The sequence below is a fragment of the Asparagus officinalis genome, chromosome 1, assembly GCF_001876935.1.
Source record: "Asparagus officinalis chromosome 1, Aspof.V1, whole genome shotgun sequence".
Lineage (NCBI taxonomy): Eukaryota > Viridiplantae > Streptophyta > Magnoliopsida > Asparagales > Asparagaceae > Asparagus > Asparagus officinalis.
This window is the reverse complement of record NC_033794.1, coordinates 125,301,087-125,327,303: the sequence shown is the minus strand read 5'-3', so window position 1 is coordinate 125,327,303 and position 26,217 is coordinate 125,301,087. Positions and strand designations below refer to the sequence as shown.

Sequence of the window (26,217 nt, the reverse complement as noted above, 5' to 3'; positions counted from 1 at the left end):
GAAGCCGAAAGCATGACGCTTTGGCTTCTCCTGCTCCTCCTCCTCGCCGTCGTGGAGGACAAAGAGAGGAAGCGGAGGCCGATGAAGGAAGAAGATGCGAGCGCCGCTGCTGGTGTTGCTCCCATCGTCGCTTATAATTTATTTGTTTTGTTTATTTGAGAGGTGTGAGAGAGGCGGCGCCCCGACTAATATTTTCAATTTAGTCCCTCAAATCACTGGAATTTGTATTAGGTTCCTAATTGTTTGGTTAATTTGTGCAAGCCCCTTAAATCATTTAAATCTGTTCTAGGTACCACATTTTCATAAGTTGTTTTAAATTAATCTCTCTAATTGTTAATTCTACTCTGGATTGGAGCGGATAATTTCGAATAAGTTCGGAATCGGTGGATCCTGTGGAAATTTTCTTGATTTGAGGGACTAACTTTAAAATAACTTGAGAACCGGGAGACCCTTTGGTGACTTCAACGATTATTAAGGGGCTAACTTTGAAATAGTAAAGATTCAAGGGACTATGTAATTGCGACGCCGAGTACGTAATTTGCGTCTATCTAACGCTTCTAACGTAATATTGTAGAGCTTTTCCTTTTTCTTTTTTTCCCTTTTTCTCCCTCTCTTGAGGGCTCCGGTTTTATGAATAATCACAACTATCTGTGTCACTCCATTATGCATATTTGTTTGCTTAATTTCCTTTTTACTGAAAATCAGAGAATATATCTATATATCCTTCATGAATAAAAGCATTTAAAATGACTCATATCCGATAGAAACAAAGCAAATTACATTGATAATGCATTTTTACTCTAGCACAGCAAAACGATCACACAACACACACAAGAGATCACACAAACAAGAAACCTGGAATCCAAGAAACGCACATGAAACTAGCATGCTCAGTAATTCTATCAATGAACAGAAACTTTAGGGGACGCATATATCAAGCTCATAAGGAGATGTGATATCAATAAGGTCCGTATTCCACGCTGCAGGCAGGCCGGGAACCGCTCCCTCCTCTGGCAGTACCACATGTGTTCCTCATATCGTTCGTCGCGAGGGTGAGACATGCGGTGCATTGATTCACCGGAGCACCCGCTAAGCACATAGAGCTCCTGTATACATTAGGATCCGTCAAATACATGGAAAATGCTCTTCCCTGAGCGGCTGCTGTCGAAAGTCGGATGCTCTCGACGACCGTGTTGACATTGGCCGCGTAGTTAGGCTCTGCGGACGGATTTGTATGTTGCGCCATCGCCACATTCGACCGTTGTTGACACGGAATCTGCAAGAACTCTAGCCATGTGCTCACAAGAATAAGCGCAATCAAGGCAATAGTACACTCTTACTCATGATTAATAATTGAAGATTACTTGAATTCTCTGTGTGTTCTTTATGCTTTGATTGTTGATGGCCAAAGCTACGAGTATAAATAGGGGATGGGATAGGAGTATATGCTCCCTTTGCTCTCATTGGCCGGCTGACATATATGGCTTTTCACTAACTTGGTAAATATCTTAACTAGGTTAGTTTTGATCCAAATAAGGGGCGGTTCAATCCTTATCCCGACAAGGGCCTCAATTTGAACTAAGAAAATCAAGTTTGAAGTTAGTCCGATTTTACCCAAACAACAATTCAACCCATTAACTTGGATAGCATGGGAGTTGCCAAACACACCATTAATATACATGTTCATACATTAACGTTCTTCCACTATGTTTTTTTTCCACTTTTCCTTTTTGGGCACTTAATTAGGTGCCTTGTGTAAATAACAAATCTTGCTTTCTTTATTATATGTCGTATGATTAGGCAGTTGATTAAAATCTTAATTTCAATTGAAGTTTCTTTGCAATATGCATTGTCCCTCTTTTGTTTTTGGATTCAAGAGTAAAACTCGGCCTCCCCTACTGTAGTATATTGAAGTAACTTTGGGATTTGTGTAGCTGACCCCAAAAATGTGGGACAAAAACTTTGTTGTTGTCATATATAGATTGTAAATGATATATGTCTTAGGATCTCATTATGCGATCCTAACTCCTAAGTATGGATATTGATCGTCATGCATGAAACCCCTTATGGGGGGAAATATCTGCACGCAAACAGATTCATTGCTAGTCCCTGGTTATAAATACAATGAGAACAAGAAGAAAAACTCTACGTGTACTACAAGAGTTGTACTATTCTGGCACTACTACACACAAATAAGTGAGATCCATTGCAATTCATAATTTCTCTTTACAATTTACAAGAAAAAGTCCCACTTTTTTGTTTGTAGTAGTACAAGAATAATATATATATATAAAGTTTATAATTTCTATAATAAACCAACTACTGAGTCCATAAATTTATAAATAACTTAATTAGGATACAGACAAAATTAATTCATTAAACTATTATACGCATATTCCGTCCCATATAAGGATTTCCTACATTATACCCATGCCGCGCCACACTAAAAAGCAAACAACTAGCATCTAAAATCTTTGACCAGTGCATCGTTAACTACAAATATTGAATTGAAAATAATTCTTTGTTGCACTCAACACTTGCGCGCAGCGTAAAGGACAATGCGAAAACTCATGAGTAGCCTTCGTTTTGAGCTGCACAAGAACTAAGTTTTGGCACAAATTAGTAGACTAATTCTACGATATCTAATTGGCCGGCCAATCATAAAGCGTATCTAGACATTAATTAATTTAATTTGTCCGGATCTATGAAACAAATCCTAAAGGATATATGATCCCTTTTAATCAAACAAGCACACGAGAAAGCGACAGCTACGATATAGTTCACTTGATCATATTTGATGACGAGAAATAGGTTCAAATATCACAATATATAAAATGTCACGTTAGTTACGTACGTGCAGACAGCGAAAAAACTTTTCTCTCTCTAATAAAATTGTGGAGACATTACAGTATTGAGGCGTTTGATTCGGTTTATGTTTGGTTGTTGTACGTCGATGAGGTAATTAATCTTGTAAGGATATCCTGTAACTGAACTTTCTAAAATTACACCTGCAAGATTGTTTGAACTTTCAAAATTATTTGAATATTATGCATAGTTTCAGTTTTGAGTTCTGCAAAACTGCGGCAGTAAACAGCATTGTTGCAGTTGTAAAGACTGCAATTCTGCAGTTCGAAGGCTGTATAAAAGGGGGAACAATGCACATTAGAGGGACACAAGAAAGAGCAGGAGAAAAAGATAGAAAGATCTTAATTGAATTCTTTCTCCTTAGAGAAGTAATCTCCTGTAAATCCCTCTTGCAATATCTCTGTTTTGATGAAGTTTCGGAACGATCTTTTGGCGCGCAACCAGTGATCGTTACAGAACAATCTGGACCTGAATTAATATTTAGAGAGGCAAATCTACGGCACTAGTCATTGCAGATATCGGGGCAAATGTTGCCTTAAAAGACAGAGGGAAATCAAGTCCCTTGATTCAGGTGTTGAAGTCCACTACGTACAATCAAGCCCAAAGTATGAAGCCTATTTCTCACCCATCAAGTAGATGACATAGGTATAGAGATCTCTGTAATTGCGGGAGCTGGAATGTTGCATTCTTCGTATTTCGACTTTGTTAAGGGACGACCATTTTAGAAGCTATCGATCATAAGCTACGTTGAGAAGAAACATGGGGGAATATGATAGATCGTTTCATATTTTATTTCGTTATTTTCCTTCAAAGAAACACAAAAGAAACATGCTTCATGCATCAGAGTAAAAGAAGAATCAAAGCAAGTACATGGATAAATGCAGTTTACTCTAGTACAGGAAAACACTCACAAAACAAGCGAATTAATCGTTGGACCCAAAGATTAGCACACATAAAAACTACCTTGCGTGCTCATTAATTCTAACAATGAGCACAAACTTTAGGGGAGACGCATCAAGCCTGAAAGGGTCTGATATCAGTAAGGTCCATATTCCATGTTGCAGACAGGCCGAGAACCACTCCCGCCTCTTGTAGTACCGCATATGTTCCTCATATCATTCACCGCCAGAGTGAGACATGCCGTGCATTGAGTCACCGAAGCATCCGCTGAGCACGCAGAACGCCCGTATACGTTAGGACCCGTCAAATATGCGGTAAACACCCTGTCCGGAGCGCTTGCTGTCGATACACGCATGCTCTCGATGATGGTGTTAACGTTAGCGGCGTACTTAGGCTCGGCGTTGGGGTCGTAGGTTTCGCCGCATCCAACTTCTGTTGGCACAGAATATGCAAGAACTAGCCATGAGCTCACAAGAACTGCAACTATGGCGGCAGCCTTGCTCATGATCACTGATAATTATGTTTCTTATTCTTGTTTATGCTGCATTGTTGAAGGAGAAGGGTATGAGTATAAATAGGCATTGGGGGAAGAGTATATGCTACTTATGTTCTCATTGGCCGGCTGATATGGCATATTGATTGGGCACAAAAGTGTTGAGAGATGTGAGGCCCATTCATTGGTATTGTACATATTGTTCAACTTGTGCATTGTTCGACTTTGCACTTAAAATGTTTGTGTGCATCACAAACTAGTGTTTCTCTTTTGGAGAATTTTTTAAAAAGACCCTTTTTAAAAAAATAATTAGCAAAAACAACTTTTTTGCTAAATAATTAGCAAAATCATTTTATTTTTTTTGCCAGCTGATCAAGGTTGGCCAGAAAAAGTGGTCTATTTTGCTAAATTTAATGTTAAAAATACACGGAACTACTGGTCCTGTGTATTTAGCATCGCTAATCACCTCTTAACCCTAACTGATCAGCGAACACACGGGACTAGTAGTCTCGTGTATTTAGCATCGCTAGGGTTTTAAAACTCTGAAATAAGATGTAAATTTTCGTGAAAAAAAGACTATATAAACACCTATGTGCAGTTGGGTCTAAAAAAACCCGAAACCAACTCAGAACAAGAAAAACTGGAAACCTGTCAGGCGGTCGACCGCGACTTGTGTGGCGGTCGATCGGCACGCATATTTCCAGTTTGTGCAGGTTTTTCCTTTGTGCTTGTTTTCGACTCGATTCTTCACATATACAGACTTGTTTGCACTCAAAACACTTGCTATCATGCTCATACAGCATTTAATTATATTTATCACGATAAATATCCACTTATCTCAATTAATCGCATATTATTTTAAATTATCACATATTAATTCAAATTTACGGGGTTTTACATTACCCATGTAAATATACGATTATCCATGTAAATATACGAACTCAAGGATAATCCGTGTAGTTACATCATATCTTAAGGTACCGGGTTGTAATTACATCATGCGCTCGTTAACAGAGGAAAGAAAATCATAATTGATCTTGACTCAATTCATCACAACATCGTACTGTGTATACATAATGAGGGGAAACATGAGAAACTACAAAATATGCCCATCATATTTATTGTCAAATGCAAATACAGAACCTACCAATATAATTCCTCCAAAAAGGAACGTTCAGTACTTTTACCCAATCTGCTTGGCTGCCCCATACAAAATCCATTAAATAACAATGATTATATTCATGAAGCAAACAAGCCATCAAAGAACATACAGATCAATAATATCAAATCGGTGTGAGCGTATGAGAACGTAGAAAACAGTAATTAACTATATGCATCTAAAAATTTACTGGCTACCAACAACACAGTCAAGTCGGAGATTGGGGACCACAAGACATCATATACATATATATCTGACTAAAAATGAAGTATTTCAGCTGATTGATGAAAAATTCCTTCACAGCAAACATAGACAAATTTTATTGCAGACCAACTAGTCTGAATAATTGATAGAGGAACGATTGCAGGCAACAAGAAAATTTAGGAATTATAAGAGTCGTCCTAGGCTCCTTATTTCCACAGACTCCAGGTCTATCAAACAAAAAGATTATAAGATCTGGGGAGAGATTTCCTCATAACACATACATATATTCATTAATATCTTGAATATTCCTTCACTACCATTAAAGCTAAAAGCTAATTCTTTACGGTTGTGACGTGCCTCAAGAGCATATTACCCACATCCCGAGAGATACTTGATGATTGTTCCTTCAGCTGGAGGATTTTGCTCGCAGTTTCTTGTTCAAGGCGCTTTACATTAGCACCAGAATCTCCGCTGCTCTGGTATACCAGTAAATAAGAAAAGGGTAAGTATGTGGACAAGCTAGCATGTATAGTCAAATTGAGAAGATACGCGTGGATTTTACCGCAGCAAGCTTCTTCTGGAACTCAGCTTCCATGTGGGCACGGAATTCAGCAACCTCCTTCTCAGCTTCTTCCTTCGCCTGCTTCAGCCTGGCCATCCTTGCTGGTAGTGCATAAAAATTAGTAAGTACGTCAATCACCAAATAGAGGACGTACAAATCTAATAGGTTAGAATGACATTTTGGTTCATAGAATCAAAGCTTCCCAAGTTTAGTATTGTTGACCAAACCCCAACTGTGACTTCAGGGTTTTCACATCGTATCAAGGACCTTTGGCATGGTATTAGAGAAATTCAAGTTCAAACCCCTCCAGCCACATATTTAAAGCGGATGCTAAAAAGAATGATACCGATGGGTGAGTCCAAGTTTCGGCCATGCACTCAATCTGCAGGGGCATTAAACTACTATAACCCTCAACCCTCACCAAAACTTTCAGAGTTCTGGTGCAGGTGCAGCGGAAGGGTCCTTTGACGTGTAGAAATTAAAATATGGATGAGAGATGTGATAAATATAGTGTTGTATGTAACAAAAACAGAATCAGTTCCAAGAGAATATCCCTAAATAGTAGGAATTGGCTACAACAAATATTCAAAAATATTTGAATTCTTCGGCACTCCCCCTTACCCCTTACGCTGAGAGTGGAAGCATTGCATGAAATTGGATTGATATTAAGGAAGGTGCAACAGCATGTAGGTTTTCTACTGATTCTTCTCAATATCAATGCTCTCCAAGAAAGCCTATAATCATTTTATCCGGTTGCTCAAGCTTTCTCTCCTGCATATGAGAATAAGAGGATAGCAAGACTGCATGGGAGAAGAGGTCGGCAAGACTGCATGCCAGAAGAGGTTGACAAGACTACATGCCAAAAGAGGTGGACAAGATAGCATGAGAGAAAAATAGGTTAATAGACTGCATGCAAGATAAAGAGGCCGAAAGACTACATGCTAGAAGAGAATGCTGAAGAGACAGCATGTAAGAAGACCATGCCGATGATATGGCATGTGAGAGACTAGAAAATGCTAATACAAGATGAACTTGAAGGATTTGATCAAGTTGAATGTGCTGAAAAAAGTATGGTCTGAGAAGGCTGCGAAGGTCAATAACAGGTCCTTTAGGACAAGCGAGACGAAAATTAAGTTGATGAATAATTCCATTTTCACTAATAACAAGTTCATGACAGATGAAAAAATTCCAAGTTGTTATTAGATTGAACAGTTCTGATGCATCTGCCAAAGTAAAATATTTAAAATTACATAACATAGAAAAACTTTCAATTTTAAATAGATCTATGTGCATCAAGTAAGATCATCCACTAATTTAAAAAAAAACATAATTATGAGTTCAAACAAAATACTTGCCCCAAATTTCAATGTGAATTAAAGCAAATGTTTAAACAGTGCAAATAGAGCTTGAGGGAAAAGGTAAGGCAACTTGTTTGGCAAGATGACAAACGTTACAAACTTTAGACTTTTTAGTTAATGAAAGATGAAGGTATTGCAAATTTCATTCAAACGATCAGATGAGAGGAGATGATTGAGTCACTTATGTCATAGGTCCAAAGAAGAAGACATTAATAAAGATGTCTAAGAACATGTAATATCCAAATAATATAGTCCATCGTGTTCAAAGCCTCAACCAATAACATTGCCCCTCAATTAGGGGTGGAAATGAACCAAATAATTAACAAATAGTTCGATAATTGTTCGAATAACTATTCGGTCATAATCGATTCAGTAGTTCATTTATCACTAAACAAATATTTCTTAGTATTTGAGTTTACTAACGAATAGAATTTAACTAGATGTATATTCGATTTGTTTGTCTATTAAATATTCGTTTAAAATTTGATCACAACTTATTATTTGTATTATTGCACATATAATATCATATTTTTAACTCATTTACCATTTCTACTTAAGTTTTATATACTGATTTTAAGACTTAAATAATCTTAAATTTATTTTCTAATTAAATTTTTGATTTAAATATATATACATCATATATTATAAAGGAATAATTTTTATTTATGAATTTTAATATTATTTGAAAATTAAATTGTTTAGCGGAATAAATATACTTTGATATTCGATAAGTATTCGTGAATATTCATGAATATTTATCAAACATTAAGTATTCGAGTTCGAATTCGAAAAACTAGATATATGAATATTAGAGTCCGCATTCGAATTCGATAATTTTAAACAAATACAAATACGAACACTTTAGTATTCGATTCGATCATTTACGACCCCTGCCCTCAAGGGGTCATGAAAAAGACAGTAAGGCTGAAAAATGATGACGGATCTTGAGTGAGCTCCATTACAGAAATAAAGATCAAAATTGAAAGTGTGTAAACAACATTAGTTAGTTGCAATGTGGGCGTGAGATGAACAAAATAGAAGCATGAAGTACGAAATTATCGTCCATCAGGTATGATGATTATCAGATGAAAACTAGAACTAATACTCTCTCGTAAAAAGAAAACAAAGAGAAATATGATCTATAGACCTAGTGTCAAGAATCCAAGCATTAAAGGAGATTATGTAACGGCAACAACTGGTTAATACCCAGTAGATTTGCCTTTAGAGACTCATTTATCTCACAAAGAATGTGTAAAGAAAAATGCAGGTTTAGTCAGCGGTGAAGGTAGGACTGTAGAAGCAGAAGTAGTGCTTGTTAAGATAGATGTGATATCAGAGGCTGCGTAGGATCTCGTCTGCTTTTCACAGAGATGAAGACGATAGCAGGATAGCCGAAAATCTTGTAGCAAGCGTCATGATTGTGACCAACCATTTAGCAGAAGAAGCATATGTCTATAGATCATGTTAGGTCCAGAAGATGAGTGAAACACAACTTGACAGAAGGTACAGCAGAGGATAAGAATATGACTGAGTTATCAATGGTAATGTATGAAGTATTGGCTTGCAGCTTGGAGAACGAGAGAGTAGACACGTTCAATATTGGGAAGGGGATCAATAAGAAAATCTAAATACGAACGTTGGAGTAAATCTCATTAACATGAGAAATTGCATGAGCTGAAATCATTAACATGAGAAATTGCGTGAGTTGAAGCTGTTGTGAAGCTTCGAAGATCATGGCAGGGATCGCATGTGCACGTTGATAAGTATGATAGGGTGAAAGTTCGTCCATAGACTCTTAAGATGATTGCAATACAGTTAGATACAATCCCTATTTTGATGGGAGGTTGAGATAGTGCGCTCCAAGTGGAAGATGAAAGGGCTGTTGAAGGAGACAGCCAATCACAGAATTCATTCTGTAAAGTTATGGCGGCATATAGGATCCCTGGTGCGAGATCATGGTTGTTTGATATGAGAATCTAGTGTTCACATGATTCCTAGAAGAGAACGTCAAATCAGTTTCCGATGGGTACTCGGTGGTGTCATTTATAATACCAAGTGCGTTCTTCATTGTGAGAGTTATGCTCACGGTACAACTCCATGTCAAGTAGCTTTCACTGGCCAGAAGTGGTGTGACAAACACAGCATTATGGCTGTCTGATGAATGGAAGATAGGATTGGTGTTAACATCTAGCTTAACCATCAAAGAAGGAGACAAAAAGAACTAGTGGAGTTCCCCTGGTCAACGATGGCGGAGGGAAATAACTGATACAATGTACAAATTGAATATCGAATAAAAAGATATGTATATCTTTGTATTCCTTGTACATGGTCAAATATGAATTATACAAGAGGCATTAGTGCATTGACAGTACAAGCTAGAATAGAAAGCTCACAACTATATTAGATTCTCAAATCTTTGAGATTTTATTTAGTCAACAAAAAAGAACGTATCAGTCACACAACTTCTTACAGATGACAACTACACATCATAAAGCCACGCGTTAATCATTGCTCTCACACCCAAGAACAAACTTAGATTCATTAATGGCACATCCAAGTGCCTGTCAAAAACAGAAATAACGTTCTCGTTCTGGAACCATACCAACAACATGGTTTTCTCCTGGCTTCTCAACTTGATCCATCATAATCTACCTCCAATTGTCCTATATGGACCATCATGGCAGCATGAAATGAACTCTGTGATCGGTTCTCCTTCTAACGCTTCGTCCACTTGATGATTATATGTCACTATACTATGATCCTCTCAAGACTCTTCAGGATGAACTTTCAACCTAAGACGACTTACTAACATGCACATGCAACGCTCGCAGCAACGTCAACTCATGCAATATCTCATGGTCTTAATGAGATTTACTCCAATGTTCATAGTCAAATCCTTCTTATGGATGCCCTTTCCAACCTCGAACATGCCTATTCTATCATTCTCCAAGATGAAAGGTAGTTCTCCATACATATCACCCCTACCATCAAGTTATCAATATTTCTCAATGTTATAAATAGGCTAAATAGTCCAAACATAATTCCTCTTCTTGACTGGAAAGATTGTTAGTCGTTTTCACTCCTACGCTTGCAGGAAGTGTAGATAAGATAAGATCTATCTAATTTTAGTTTGTTGATAAAATCAAATCTCAAAGTTTTGATATTCTAATACAATTGCAACCTTCCTATTTTCGCTCCTACTATTAAGCCACTATTGCCTTCTGTACAATTTATATGTCATCATGTACAAGGAATAAAAAACTATACACAACTTTCCATTCAATTTCTACAATTTTTTAACTACATACACTTAACAAGTGTGTTAATCTTTTAAGCTTCTCATCTCACATAGAAAAAAAAACATAATCATCACTAATTAGAGGGGAAAAAAGGAACAAGAAGTATTTGTTGATCTTCAGACCATTCTATTACCTCAAACTCCCTCCTTATTAGTGGCTCTAGAACAAAAGAAAAGAATATTTATTGAGAATTTCTGGTTATGCGGTCAGACTTATCCCACAATAAAGTTAAATCATTACGTTGTTTTTCACTTGCAAAAGGTTCTTTATTTTGATTGTTAATCGTGTCCATGGGTATGAGTTATTATCTGCAGGTTGTCGGTCACATGACTTAGTAGTTGGCACCAAGTGCATCTTTTCGCAAGAGGATTGCTAAGGTGTATGACTTGGTACTATAGTTACTTTCCGTGCAGTATAGGATTGCCAAGATATTGTCAGTTCTCCTTTAAGTAACCAACAATATCTAAGACCAAGAACACATCTGTGTAAAGGATATGAATATAATCTGAAGCGACATCATACAAACAAGCATCTCTGCAGAAGAATACGTAAGTGTAGGATGTACCATTCCTGGCATTGTTAACAATGTGTTGAGCTTCCTGCTCGGCAGCCAACAATTGCTGAATTCCACCTTGACGTGTGCTTGAAGCCATCACTACCTACATAGTTCCAGTAGGATATTTTTGAAAGAAAAAAAAGTTAATTATAACAGACATGATAAGCACTTTGCGAGTGCAATATTTTTGTGCAATATTTTTTATGTATCTCATGTAACAGTTTTGAGTTAATGTAATTATGACAACAGAGGAATAATCCAAAATCAGACCCATAGTTCGTGAGTGATTGGTCACAGTTAACGGACTGGTATGGAAATCATAATTCAAAATCAATAAACGATATTACAACAAATGGAAAGCAAGCACCGAAGGAAACTGGTAGTACTTTATCAACACTTTAACCATGTGTTTTAGCATCTTAAGGAAACTGTATGCTCCTGGAAATAAGAATAAGTACGCAAGTGACGCTAAAAAAACGAAACAGCTCTTAGATAGAAAATCTAATATCTCATTTAAATCCTAAGCTTTCAAAAATAGTAATTAGAAAGAAATGAAATGTAGTATTTTGAAATTAGTCCCTCAAATCATTGAAATTGCAATTTAGGTTCCCCAGCTCTTATATGTTGTTGGAAGGATTAGTTTTAAACAATTATCAGAATCGGGGAATCTAGTAGTAGTAATTTCAATGATTTGCGGGGCTAATTTGGAACGAATTATAAGAATTAGGGACATAATAGTTTCGCCTTTGTTTTATGTTCTTATTCTAAAAGTACTCGACTTTGTTTTTTCCCCTACTCGTGCAAGAAAATGACGGCGAAAAAATAACAGAATCATCGAGAGAAAAAGTAAATCTTGCTGAAGGAAAAAAAGGAAAGAATAGAAACAATTTTCTCCCAAGATCTCAGTCCCTTCTAGATAATTAACAGTTGTATTGTAAATGTGGTGTAGGGTTGGCTAAAAAAAATAGTCAACTTTTCGGGAATTACATGGATAGTCCCTCCTTAAAAACAATCCGGGCTGCATAAAAAACCAATCATGGATAAAAGATCGGTCCAGACTATTTTAAGATAGTACTTGGACTATATGAAAACGAGCGCAGCACAAATTGATACAAATGACTACACTAGATCAGAATATCCTGAGTAGCTTTCTTGAAATTGGAATAGATTTGAGGTGAACTACAATAACTCTCGGAGTTTTTATTGAAAGGGTTGATTCTTCCTGAGGGGCGGCGCAACTTCCCTCGGTCTTAACCCACTGAAGTATACTGATAAAATATCGCCCGTTTACAGTTTGTTGCATGTGAGTCGCGAGTCAACCTTTTGCCACTAGACAGACAATGAGCTCCTTTGTCAAATCTCCAAAGGTTCCCAATGATCACATGCTTCTTTCGGCGACTTTCCCCTCTCCCTCCCTCCCTTCTATATACACAAACTTCCCTCTCTCTCTCTCTCTCTCTCTCTCTCTTCCACCCCACCCCCCAAACCCCCAACCCCCGTTATATACACAAACTTATACCTCCTCTCGCAAACCCATTACCACTCTCAATGACTACTGCTGACCCCCTTCCTCCAAATAACTCAAGCCCAATGCTCTCCTTCTCCCTAGACCTCAACATGCCCGATAACCCGTTTTCGCCTCAAACTGCACCCTCACCCAGCTCCGACCCGGACTTCAACTTTAGCATCGAGATCGCGACAGCAGCCGGAAACCCTGCGCCAGCCGACGAGCTCTTCTGCAATGGCAGAATCCTCCCCGTGCCTCTCAAACCTCTGACTCCGAACCCGAACCCGGACCAGCTGGCGGGAACCGCTAAAGAAAAAAATGGCAGGAAAAAATCCGTTTACGGAAGCTCAGAAGGAGCAACTACCCTACGTCGGCAGGGGGTCTGATCAAAAGTAAGCTATTGCGGAGCTACTCGACCGGGTCGAGTCCAGGCCCGAACCCGAAACCGCAACAGCGACCGACAAAGAGTTGGAAGAAGAGTTATCATCATGTCAGGGGTGATCACAGGATAAATTATGTTCCGTTATTTCCCAAACAGAAAGGGATAATTGGGTTTTTAATGTGCAATTGTGTTGGTAGCAGTGGTAACAAGGGAAGGGAGTATTATTGTTCTCCGTAATATTTTTTAAGAAAAATTGCTTTTATTTGCTTATTTGTTTAATATTTTAAAGGTTATTATTGGTCCATAACAATGTGAGGTGGGTGGGATATAGATCTGTAAAGGCTATATCATTCTTTGCTTTTAGATTTGGTTTAGTGTGGTTGTTGTTTGTTGTTGGCTTGGGAGTTCATATGGCTTTTTTAATTATTGAAGATGAAAAAGGTTGGATTGTGATTTGGCTTGATAGTGATGTTTCAATTGCTGATCAACTGAATTTGTGAGTTAGGAATATTGGGTTTATATATATATATATACATATATATATATATATAAACGGCGAAAACAGTTGAGAAGAATAGGAAAAACAATGCAGGAATCATTTTTGGTGTTGTTCGGTCGATCGCGAGACAAGTGGTGGTCGACCGGAAACGTGCACGACTTGGTACAGATTCTGGATTTTTTGAACGGTCGATCGTCAAACCCTATAATCGTTTTTTGGTTTCTATCGTTTCGTCCGGTCGACCGCGACGGTTTCGACAGTCGACCGCTAATCGGGTTTGGGCCTAAGCTTTATTTCTTGTTCTGATTTTGTTTGTGTTTTGATATATATTAAAACACACATTTTTAGGGTTTTTAAAGAAGGCAAAAAGAAGAGACTTTTGAGTAGTGTGTTTGGGAGATTTGGTGAGAGTTTTGAGAGCTTTGTTTGAGAGATTAATTTGTAAGATTTTGAGTTATTTTGTAATCTCAATTTGTACTCTCTCTAATAATGAAAATTCATCCCCTTCTTGTCCCGTGGACGTAGACAACTTGTCAAACCACGTAAAATTCGTTTGTTTATGTTTATGACATTATTTTGATCTTGTGTGACCTTCTCTCGGCGTTTGCATGGATTTCCTCAGATCCCAACAAGTGGTACCAGAGCCCAGGCTACGTTTGGGGATTAGGTGGAGTAGATCGCTTTGGAAGCTCGTTTAGAGTTTCAATTGGAGATAAATGTGAAATTTTTACTATTGTGGATCTTGTCTTCCATCGTGTGGGGGTGAGATCTTTTAAAGGCTCTTATTAGGGTTTCAGTTGGAGGTAAAAATCGTCTTCTCACAGTTTGGATCTATTTTTCAGTTTCTTCCGCATTGGTTTGTTGGTATTTTGAGGATGATGGCTTGGAAAGAATGTGTTGAGAGTGGTTTTGCTAGCGTAAAGACCGTTTAAAGTTTGAATATCCACTCTATAAAGATAGATGTGGAAAAATTTAATGACACGAACAAATTTGGATTATGGAGATGTGAAGTTTTGGATACGCTGAACGCGTAAAATTTGGAAGATACTTTGGAGTTGGACTGCAAGTCGGGCGACATTAAAGAAAATGTTTGGTAGAAGATGAATCGAACAGCGTGTGGTGTGATTAGATCTTGTTTAACACAGGATCTAAAAAATGATGTGATCAATAAGACTTCTGCAAAAAAAATGGGAGATTCTTGAGAGCAAGTATTTGACGAAGAGTGTTGAGAACCTCTTGCATTTGAAAATGAGGTTTTACCGTTTCCAGTTAAAGAAGGGAATCTCGATTAGTGATCACATGAACAACTACACGAAGCTTCTTACTGATTTGACGAATGTGGATATTATGATTGATGATGAGGACAAGGCATTGTTGTTGAGCTCCTTGTCGGACGAGGAATATGAGATCTTTGTTCTTACCCTAATTAATGAAAATGCATCTCTTTCATATAGTTAGACCACTATTACACTTGTGAACTATCAGCTTAGGAAGAAAGACAATTGAGTCTTCAATTAATATAGTAACGGAGGCATTGGTCGCAAGAGGGAAGAGTCCAAACCGAAGTAGGAGGTCGCAGTCTAGAGGAACACATCCTTCAGTTGGTAGGAATCAATGTGTTTTTTTCAAAAAAGATGGACATTAGAAGTCTAAATGCCCAAAGTTGAAAGATCGAGCCGGGAAGAATAAGGAAAAATTATTCAGAGGTGAATGTTGCCAAATTCAGATTCGGATTCTTCGGACTACTCGTGCCATGTCTTACCGTCAGTTTGTGATGCCGACTCTACGAAGTGGATGTTAGATTCGGATGCTTCATACCAGATTTGTCCTAAGAGGAATTGGTTCTCCAGCTTTGAGGAGTTGGAAAGAGAGAATGTCATGCTCATGGGTAATGATCATGAATGCGCTATTTGTGGTATTGAAACAATTCGGATCAGCATATGTGACGGGATGACTAGGGAGTTGAAGGAAATGAGGTTCGTTCCGCAATTATCGAAGAACATCATTTTACTTGGGATTTTAGAGACAGCAGGCTATCGGGTGATCTTGAAAAATACATCTCTAAAGGTCATAATGAGGTCCATGACTGTAATGAATGGCGTCAGAAAGAATAATTTGTACTATTTGATTAAGAGCACGGTGATAGGTGGAGCGCTGACGACTTCTATTGATTTGGTTAGACTGTGACATTTGAGGAGGCTGGGACATTAGATTGCTGATTCCGTACATGGATTGGAGAAAGGTGTTTTGACCTGTAATTTGAAGTCTTGTGAATATATTTGTGTGAGCAAGAAGACCGAGGTGAAGTTTGGCATTTCTATTCACCAAGCGAAGGGCCTTCTAGATGATGTTCACGTAGGCTTTTGGAAGCCTTCCAAGGAGGCATCCTTGAGAGGTAATAGGTATTTGGTTTCCTTTGTTAGAAATTGTTCTAAGCATTTATGGGTTGCAACCAAGTTCTGTTTGAGTGAACTCCTAATAGTCAACAGGTGGAAGAAGTGTATAGGCAGAATGGTAATACTTCGTTCTGAGTTTGGTAGAAAGTTCAAGAGGGATCAGCTTCTGTATTTTTACCAAGCTCAAGGCAGTTTGAGACACTTCATTAGAAAAGAAACATTAGGGCAACGAGATGATATGGCAAATTTGATAGGTTGTTCCTTGCTGGAGAATGATCGGTATTTGATGTCAAACAGTGGTTTGAAAAGGAGTTTTGATGTTGGGGCTTTGACATATTAGAGTCATCTTATTTACAGGTTGTCATCTGTCGCGATTGGAGTATTTGGATCTGGTGGGGCTGTTTCAGATTTTGGGTTACTTCAGATATTTAGATGCCTAGCATATTATCATATCGAGGATATGAAATTTAATCTGAGTGCACATTTGGGATTCAGAGACGTGTTTGGTTACCAGTTATGGGATTCTGATATTGTTCTGAATAGTATTGTCACATTTGACTCTCAGTAAGTGAAGTGTTGGACAAATCATTTGGGTATCACAGCGGGTGAAATGTGATGCTACTTCACATTAGGTGGAGATTACTCCACGTACTGCAGATCATTCTGTATTGTTTGGAATTCTAACTGAGATGACACAGATTGGGGATCATGTTGATGTGGATACAGATAATTAGTTTGTTGATTCGAGTGTAGCTGGTGGACACAGTTCGGATTTGACTATGGTCGTTAGTTCACCTCAGGTGGAGGTGTTTGGTTCGTTTCACTTTGAGACCGGTTCGTTTCACTGAGGCCAGTAAGAGAGTTATCAGCTACAGATTTATTGGTGATGATCGTGAAGATTTAAAAATCCTTCTAGTTGATTGAGGACCTTTGGAAGCTATTTGGGTGAACTACGTGAGGCTTGATTCCTTGTGCAAGAGGATACGTAAGCAGTCATTTTGATACAGCCGGTTTGATGAACTGATACCAACACTTAGAGTTTGTTCGTATTCTCATTTGGTTCCCGATTTGTTGTGGATTGAGTTCGTTGTTGTGGATTGATTCCACTTCGTACTGGACAAAACAAGTAGGATGTTTGGTTTTGGTTGGTGTCGGCTTAGTTTTGGAAAAACTTTGTCGATGTGAAGAATTGTAGAAACGATGAAAACAGTTGAGAAGAACAGGAAAAACGCAAGAATCATTTTTGGTGTTGTTCGGTCAACCGCGAGACAAGTGACGGTCGACTGAAAACGTGCACGACTTGGTACAAGTTCTGGATTTTTTCGCCGGTCGACCGCGACGATTTCGACGGTCGACCGCCAAACCCTGTAATCGTTTTTTGGTTTCTGTCGTTCTATTCGGTCGACCGTGACGGTTTCGGCCCCGCCAAACCCTGTAATCGTTTTTTGGTTTCTGTCGTTCTATTCGGTCGACCGTGACGGTTTCGGCGGTCGATCGTCAATCGGGTTTGCGTATGGGCTTCGTTTTCTGTTCTGATTTGGTTTGTGTTTTGATATATATTGAAACACACATTTTTAGGGTTTTAAAAAAAGCAAAAAGAATAGACTTTTGAGCAATGTGTTTGGGAGATTTAGTGAGAGTTTTGAGAGCTTTATTTGAGAGATTAATTTGTGAGGTTTTGAGTGATTTTGTAATCTCTATTTATACTCTCTCTCTCTCTCTAATAGTGAAAATTCATCCCCTTCTTGTCCCGTGGACGTAGGCAACTTACCAGCCACGTAAAATTCATTTGTTTGTTTTTGTGGCATTATTTTGATCTTGTGTGACCTCTCGACGTTTGCGTGGATTTCCTCGGATCCCAACAATATATATATGGAAATATGATTCTAGAGAGCCACCTCAAATTAAATCTAAGAATACACCTCTCAATGCATGGATTAGGCTATTCTAACAGACGGTCCGCTCCATTTATCATGATTTAAATGTCTTTAAAAATCTATAAAATAAAAATCGTGATGTTTCAAAACTTCTAACATATATTTTTCATTGTCTCCTTAGTTGTATTGTCGTAAAACCATTAATTTTACAATCAATTGATGCATGAGTAACTACAATTCAACATGACTAGTTTTTTTGTTTATGTACCGTCCAAAACATATAGATCAAAATGGATTAAGTAAAGTGGTTATATATAACATAATTTTTAAGGTGCATTCTTAGATTCAATCTGAGGTGACTCCATAAAATCATATATATATATATATATATATATATATATAGTGCTCTTTAAGAACAAAATGATTAAAATGCAGATAACTAGCAATCTGCAACCATTTTGTTGGATCAAATTTATCGCCTTTTTTTTGGGAATCTGGGGCAGGTTTGTGACAGATGTATAAATTTTATTTATTATGATGGCATAAATAGCTATTAAAAGATTTACAGAAAGATTATTGTAGGATTGTTCTTTGAATGCATGAGAAAACAAGATACTGTAGAACTATCCTGATACAATGTGTATTGAATTTTTCAGTTGTAAATATTTTCTCAAAAGAAATTTATATGTTCAATTAGTTGATTTCTTTTTTTTATTTGCAATGTCAACTATTATCTATCTACTGAAAATAACATTGTAACAAATAAAATTGAGTTATAACTTTTTGAGGAAAATACTTGTATACGACTCTAGCACTTAGATCCTTGAAATTTTATAATTAAACCAATATTTTATTTCTTGTAAATTAAGATTGCCTTTTTTGGAAAAAGGCCGGAAGCTATATCTGCACAAGTAATTGTTTTTTCATTAAAATAAATTTGCCTTGCCATGAAAATCTCGGCGCATAAGCCCTGAGATTGGAAGAAAGAAGAAAGAAAATATTACTCATGGGGATTACACTGTGGACCTCATAAAAAATCTAAGATGAACATGATTAATCTACTTTGATCTGAAATGGCTCAAAAGGAGTAACCTTAATCAAGTCACGTTCCAAACATATCTAACATATATTCATGAGTCCAAACATATCTAACATATACTTATTTGAGGCTACTAAATCTTCACCCTACGTCTTTGTTAGACCGAAACCCACACCTAAGGCTGAATTTATACGGGACACTCCTAATAAGAAGGATGGAATATACACAAAGAGAGAAAATGGCACAATGCCGACGTGTCAAGCATGTAACTAAGAGCATGTTTGGTAAGTTGTCAAAGTGGCTTATAAGCTACTCTTGTGGCTAGGGGTGTGCAAACAGTCGGTCGGTTCGGTTTTTATCAAATTTTGAACAACCGAACCGAACCACCCATTAATCAAAACCGAACCGAACCGTTGCAAGTCAGTTCGTTGCGGTTCGGTTCAGATTGTTCGGTTCTAACTTCATCAAATTATTTATACATGAGTGCATCACATAGTAAAAGAATAATGGCAACTGTAAGAACAGTATGAAAATCATTTATACACGAAATTCATTTCACATAATTCAACAAATATCATATGGAAACAATTAATCGGAACCAGTCTACAATTGTTACAACTTAATGCCTGTAATTGTAAATGCTGTAAAATAGAGTCAGTTAAGATTCTCTAAAATCAAACTAAAGATCATTCATTTAATTAAATACCCACAAGAATTCCAATACTCCACAACTAGATCTAAATCATAAATTCAAACAGCTAGATCAACCTTAAGAATCAACATAATACACATAACAAATTGTTAGATATAGTGTAAATGAAACAAATATGAAAACTCTATCTAAACCTTTTAGTATAAGTACGGTCAATTAACATCATCCAAAAATCAACCTCAAGATTTCATTTTACTAAATACCTCAAGAATCCCAAGAATCCAAAAAGATCTAAATCATAAATTCAAACAAATAGATCAACCTTAAGAATCAACTTTAGTAAACACATAAAATTGTTAGCTATCTATCCTATGCCGTTCATCCTTGATGAATACCTAGATCATCAGCACAAAATAAATACCTAGCTAACCTAAATAAATATAATATACTATATTCATCCTTCAATTATCCTTTAACTCAAGAAGAAACTGCATCAATGACCTCCATAATCAAATTACTACATCAATACACCTTCAGCGGATCTAAATCAGGTCAAGAAGATATTTCAACTAAAAAATTCAACAAATTTGCACAAAATCGTCACTTAAAACCTTAAATCTAACAACATTCTATCAGATCTACAACAAATACAACGAAATATCCCAGATCTGTTTAAACTAAGCAACACAAATCCTAAATTACCTCAAAATTATTTTCCTCTTTCACCGAAATTTCAGCTCAGAAGTTCAAATAGATCGAAAATAGACGAAAAATTAAAGAAATAATAGAGAGATTAGGGTTCACACCAGAACTTGGAAGGAGAATCGCAAGGAGATGGATTCGTTCTCTCCGAGGGTTTGGAGATGAACCGTTGAGACGGTACTAGCGGGCGAAGTGGGCTGGCGGGTGGCGGCAGCTGCAGGGTGAGGTTGGACTTTCGGAGACTTGGAGAGAGTTCGGGTTCAGGTGTCTTGAGAATGAGGGATTTTATACCTAGTGAACGTATGAAGAACGGGTCCGGTAACGGGTATGGGTTACGGGTTAAAAACTTATGTTAAGCTAGCGCTCGGTTCGGACGGTTCGATTTGAAAAATTTTCAATCCGATCCGAACCGACTTATAAATAAAATCGATCCGAATCGTTAATTTTCGATATGTTCGATCGGTTTTTCGGTTTGGACCGAACCATGCACAGCCCTACTTGTGGCTACTTTTGTGGCTTATAAGTTATAACCACTTTGAGATGTTTGGCAAGTGCCTTATTTTGACTTACTAGTTCTTGTGCACGTGCAATGCACGTGGTTAAATATCAAAATAATTTTTATTTTGTTTTCTTACTATAACATAAGTCAGATTCATTTTGAGTTAAAATCTATAAACATGGTGTTATTGTGTTTTCAATCGTCAAAGTGTGACCATTTGCCAGTAACGGACAGGTGTACTTCTGCATGCAATGCCCCAATCAATTTGGCGGCCAAAGACCCGCAAGGATTCCACCTTAGCCGACTCACCGAGTCGACATTCCTTTTATGTCGACTTGAATGGCGGAACTTGTCGGCTCTCTTGTCAAAGACGACTCGCTACGAGCCCATTCGACCAACTATGTGACACCATTGCGAGGTCGACTCGAAAGGCATTACTTCTCGGCTCAGCCAAATAAAGATTTCAGTCTCGAGACTATCCACTGACAATGTGTCAACATCGCATTTAATGCTCGACAGGCGTCATCATGCCTCTAGTCCCGATAGTCTTCATGACTCATCGGACCACGTCAGCACCACCATGCCTCCAATCGCTTCTCATTTAATATAGAAATGATCTCTCCCCCAGTCGCCAGCCGACACCTGTAAAGTAGGTGCTGACGCAGCCGCTAATCCACACTTCTTCACTGTCATCCTGTACTCGGTCGAAGTGACTATCATACCATTATACCATCAGTATAAATAGAGGTAATATTCTAACATAGAAGGGGGCTCCCAGATTTTGACTTCTAGATCTGAGATTTTAAGTAATATCTGCAAATTATATTGCACGACACAAAAAAACTCTCCTAGTTCTTCATTTCCCCACTCAAGTTCACTGGTTGACTTGATTGTCAGAGGAACCACGGGGGAACCAGTTCCCGTCCTCTCACGAGTTTCTATTTGTGTAGGCATCGGCCCCCAACTCAGAACCGGATATTCAGGGAAGTGAGTGGCCCCTCATCAACCTCATCCAACCATTTTAGTTGACTGTGTGATCATTAACATCAACACATGGATTATTACGTTTGCCATAAATTTTATTTAAACATTTTTTTAAAAAAATTATGAAATAGATGATTAATTTTGAAAATCTCTTGGGACCAAGAATAAATAACTAACAAGTTTGCAGTGAAAACTAGGGGAACGTTGTACATTCTTAATAATTATTAATCTTTACTTAGTTTGTTTATAATGATATGATCTCATTATTAACTAACTATAAGGCCTAGCACATTATTATTTTTCGTTGGGCCCATGTGAGTCCTCATTACAATAAATGTTATACAATTTAAGTACAAAGAAAAAAGACGGGTTGATCAATGGTGTAGTTGGTGAGGGAAAACTCCAACAGCTTAATTTGGTATGTGGATATATTATAGATGAAGATGGAGAAGTGTGGTTTTGAAAATAGTGGGTGTATGTGGATAATTAATATGGTTTTTGTTTGTGTGGTTTTGTTCGCTCATTTTCAAGATATCTATGGTCCTATGGATATATATAACTATAGCATTGCTACTCTCTTTTAACTTTGTGGAAGAATTTAGGTGTTAAAAATAAATAAATTATCTAATCTAGTTAAAGTAGGATCATATAAGTTAAGCCTATACATGAAATTATTTTAACCAACACTCATGTGTAAATATTACAATTGGCATTGAGATCTAAAACATGTATGAGATTCTCTTTGATTTTTATACAAACAATATCTATTTAAATAATAATAGTATAATTAAATTTTATGATTTGAAAAAAAGATCAAGCATACAATATAAGTAATTGCTTTAAAATAATCTAATCTAATAAAATATAATAAGAAGAAAATAGATGAAAATAATGTGAAAAATTATTGTAATTTTATAATTTATAATTTTTAAACAATCTAATCTAATCTAATAAGAAGAAAATAATAAATGCACATACATGTTGAAAAAGATGAAAGTACTATAAAAATTATTGCAATTTTTAATCTGAAAAAAAGATCAAACATACAATATAATTAATTACTTTAAAATAATCTAATCTAATCTAATCTAATAAGAGGAAAATAGATGAAAGTGCTGTGAAAATTATTGATATTTCTTGATATGAAAAAATCAAATATATAATATAATTAGTTGTTTTAAAATAATTTAATCTAGTCTAATAAGAAGAGAATAATAAAGGCATATATCTATAAAAGGAGATGAAAGTGCTATGGAAATTGTTATAATTTCTTGGCTTATATACATTGGTATATGATGTTGCGTGTGAGAGGATAACAATTATAATTAGAGTTCTATTTAAAAAATAAGAGTATAATTTAACTTTAAAAATAATTATGTAGTAACATGAACTACTTGAATTTTAGTTGGTGAGAGATCGCCATGTTATGTCCTCATATCACAGCCGTTTGTTTTAATTTTTCTTTTTATAATTTTGAGAATGATTTTGTCTTTTTAATTTGTTTGATGGATTTTGCAAATACCTTATCCACATTATGTACATTTGTAGCTCTGTGCTGTTCATGGGTTCGACCTCTGGGACGGACATTATTTGTCTCACTAATTTATTTGATTTTTGTATATACGCCCTCCATATTGTATACATTTGTAAATTTAACATTTAATAATTTCATTCAGGTTTACATTTTAATTTAAACTATATTCTTATCTTCATACTATGTATATCCAATGAGAATTCATCAATTTATCAACTCATGCTTACTTAATGGATTAGTATTTGAATATCAAGGGTATTTTTGTCTACCAAAAGATTTTCCCGAACTTGTGCTTTCAAAGTGAGTATGATAATCCATCAAAAAATAAGCATGTATATACCACTCATGTATATACAACTCTAAATGGAGACTGGTATTTAGAAACCCACAACACGAGAATTAGTACGTCGAGTGAAATAATCCAAACAAGAAAACCCTTATATATGTACCATGTCTCAAATTGTGAATCACTAAATACCAATTCCAAACCTATGAATGAAAAATAATACATAAAGGAAAAAAAATACCACAACTCCAAACCTCAACCATACAGAGCCAATGTCACAGTCTCGAACTACCCTCAGGTAGTTGACGTCGTCGTAAGGAAATGTCATCCAGCATAACATTACCATAGATCATACCATGTATGCCAAGTATCCGATGTGTACCCTACTCTCGGGTAATCTAACATGGGAGCAAACTACAACTGTGTATATATATATTTATTAATTAACGATACTCTTGTAAGGTTCTCACAATATCATGTGGATTCAACATCCTTACTCAATCGTTCTGCGGCAATAGGTATATCTCCCTATTCCGTATGATGCATCCTGATGATCGTACAACGAAATATAGGCATATCAGCCTAATCCGGAAAAACCTCGACCATCTTCGAGTATTGGTACAGCCGCGGTCTCATTGCGGGAAAAACATCCAATACACCTAATGTGGTACAACCGCGACCTCATTGCGAGAAAACATCCACACCGTACATCCACAATTGATGAATTATGCATGATCATGTGTTATACCAACATCTACAAATTTAGATATATGTTGTGCATCTCAATTATGCATATAAACTCAACTAGGAACTTAATTCAAGTGTTCGTGCACATATCTCGATGTGCGAGTCAATACCTCATGTTCACAAACATCTCAGGTGTTAAACAAATCATAAACATCCTAGAATAATACAGGTCAATCGAGAAAAATTCCTCGATTAACAATTTGAGTCAAAACATGCACAAGGTTGAAATACACTGGCTGTCGACCGGCACTTAGGTCGCGGTTGACCGGCCAGCGGCCAGAAACTTGGTAATTGCAGTTTGGCATTTTATGTTCGCGTGCGTGTTTCGTGATCCTAACTTATTTAACTCGTTATATAACTTGAATAAAACATTGTCAACACTAGATTAACATCTCTGAAGATTATTAAACACATGAAACAATATTAATTTGCATGAGATAACATATACAAACCCTAAACATGTGTAAAATCCTCAACACGACATATAAAACATCAAAACGCAGTTAAAACTCTTGCTTAATTAATTTCAGATCTTAAACCACCTCTAAAAATTCGTTTATAATCAACTAAACACGAAAAGATCTAATCTTTAACTCAAATATTATAAAAGAACTATTTTCATACTCAAAATAGTTGATTTGGCTCAATAAAACCACATTAAAACTCAATAAAACATTTAAAAACGTGGGAGTAGGGTTAGCAAAGATGAAACTCGCCTGAAAACTTGTTGAAAACGTGAAGGATGCAAAGCCAAGGCAAATCCCTAAGCCACACGCCAAAATCAATTCGAAATCCCGCTTCAAAAGCTCTTTTGCTCTCACAAAATAAGATCAAGGGTTTAAAAGAGGGTTTGGTGGCTGCTAGGGTTTTAAAACTCTGAAATAATATGTAAATTTTCGTGAAAAAAAAAGATTATATAAACACCTATGTGCAGCTGGGCCTCAAAAAACCCGAAACCAACTCAGAACAGGAAAAACAGGAACCTGTCAGGCGGTCGACCGCGACTTGTGCGGCGGTCGACCGACACGCATATTTCCAGTTTGTGCAGGTTTTGCCTTTGTGCATATTTTCGACTCGATTCTTTCACACATACAGACTTGTTTGCACTCAAAACACTTACTATCATACTCATACACCATTTAATGATATTTATCACGATAAATATCCACTTATCTCAATTAATCGCATATTATTTTAAATTATCACATATTAATTCAAAATCATGGGGTTTTACATTACCCATGTAAATACACAAACTCGAGGATCATCCGTGTAGTTACGTCATACCTTAAGGTACCGGGTTGTAATTACATCATACCCTCATTAACAGAGAAAAGAAAATCATAGTTGATCTTGCATCAATTCATCACAACATCGTACTGCGTATACATAATGAGGGGAAACATGAGAAACTACAAAATACGCCCATCATATTTATTGTCAAATGCAAATACAGAACCTACATATATAATTCCTCCAAAAAGGAGCGTTCAGTACTTTTACCCAATCAGCTTGGCTGCCCCATACAAAATCCATTAAATAACAATGATTATATTCATGAAGCAAACAAGCCATCAAAGAATATACAGATCAATAATATCAAATCGGTGTGAGTGTATGAGAACGTAGAAAACAGTAATTAACTATATGCATCTAAAAATTTACTGGCTACCAACAACACAGTCAAGTCGGAGATTGGGGACCACGAGACATCATA

General features: G+C 36.7%; 3 protein-coding genes across 3 annotated transcripts in view; all 3 read right to left on the bottom strand.

Annotated features, from left to right (window-relative positions):
• The window catches only part of LOC109841252 (peptidyl-tRNA hydrolase, mitochondrial-like), a 7,583-nt gene extending 6,337 nt beyond the window's left edge, over positions 1 to 1,246 (bottom strand). The window contains exon 1 of the mRNA XM_020410166.1: positions 1,021 to 1,246. Within this exon, the coding sequence (XP_020265755.1) occupies positions 1,021 to 1,246 (226 nt within the window). The remainder of the gene's footprint in view (positions 1 to 1,020) is intronic.
• LOC109841245 (antifungal protein ginkbilobin-2-like) lies at positions 3,902 to 4,270 on the bottom strand. Its single transcript, XM_020410154.1, has one exon. The coding sequence runs from the start codon at positions 4,268 to 4,270 to the stop codon at positions 3,902 to 3,904; it is 369 nt and encodes a 122-aa protein (XP_020265743.1).
• Positions 5,672 to 20,715, bottom strand: LOC109831259 (V-type proton ATPase subunit G 1-like). Its single transcript, XM_020398612.1, has 4 exons — positions 20,555 to 20,715; positions 11,406 to 11,499; positions 6,184 to 6,284; positions 5,672 to 6,097 (listed from the first exon to the last, which is right to left on the bottom strand). Exons 2-4 carry the CDS (start codon positions 11,491 to 11,493, stop codon positions 5,954 to 5,956), a joined length of 333 nt encoding a protein of 110 aa, XP_020254201.1. The 5' UTR covers positions 11,494 to 11,499; positions 20,555 to 20,715; the 3' UTR covers positions 5,672 to 5,953.

What these genes read in the sequence shown, in the direction of transcription:
- LOC109831259 (XM_020398612.1), bottom strand. Translation starts at nt 11,493, where the DNA reads ATGGCTTCAAGCACACGTCAAGGTGGAATTCAGCAATTGTTGGCTGCC. An exon ending in TGTTAACAATGCCAGGAATG is followed by an intron (nt 6,285 to 11,405) that starts GTACATCCTACA and finishes ATGCACTACCAG; the next exon opens with CAAGGATGGCCAGGCTGAAG. An exon ending in TCCAGAAGAAGCTTGCTGCG is followed by an intron (nt 6,098 to 6,183) that starts GTAAAATCCACG and finishes CTGGTATACCAG; the next exon opens with AGCAGCGGAGATTCTGGTGC.
- LOC109841245 (XM_020410154.1), bottom strand. Translation starts at nt 4,270, where the DNA reads ATGAGCAAGGCTGCCGCCATAGTTGCAGTTCTTGTGAGCTCATGGCTA.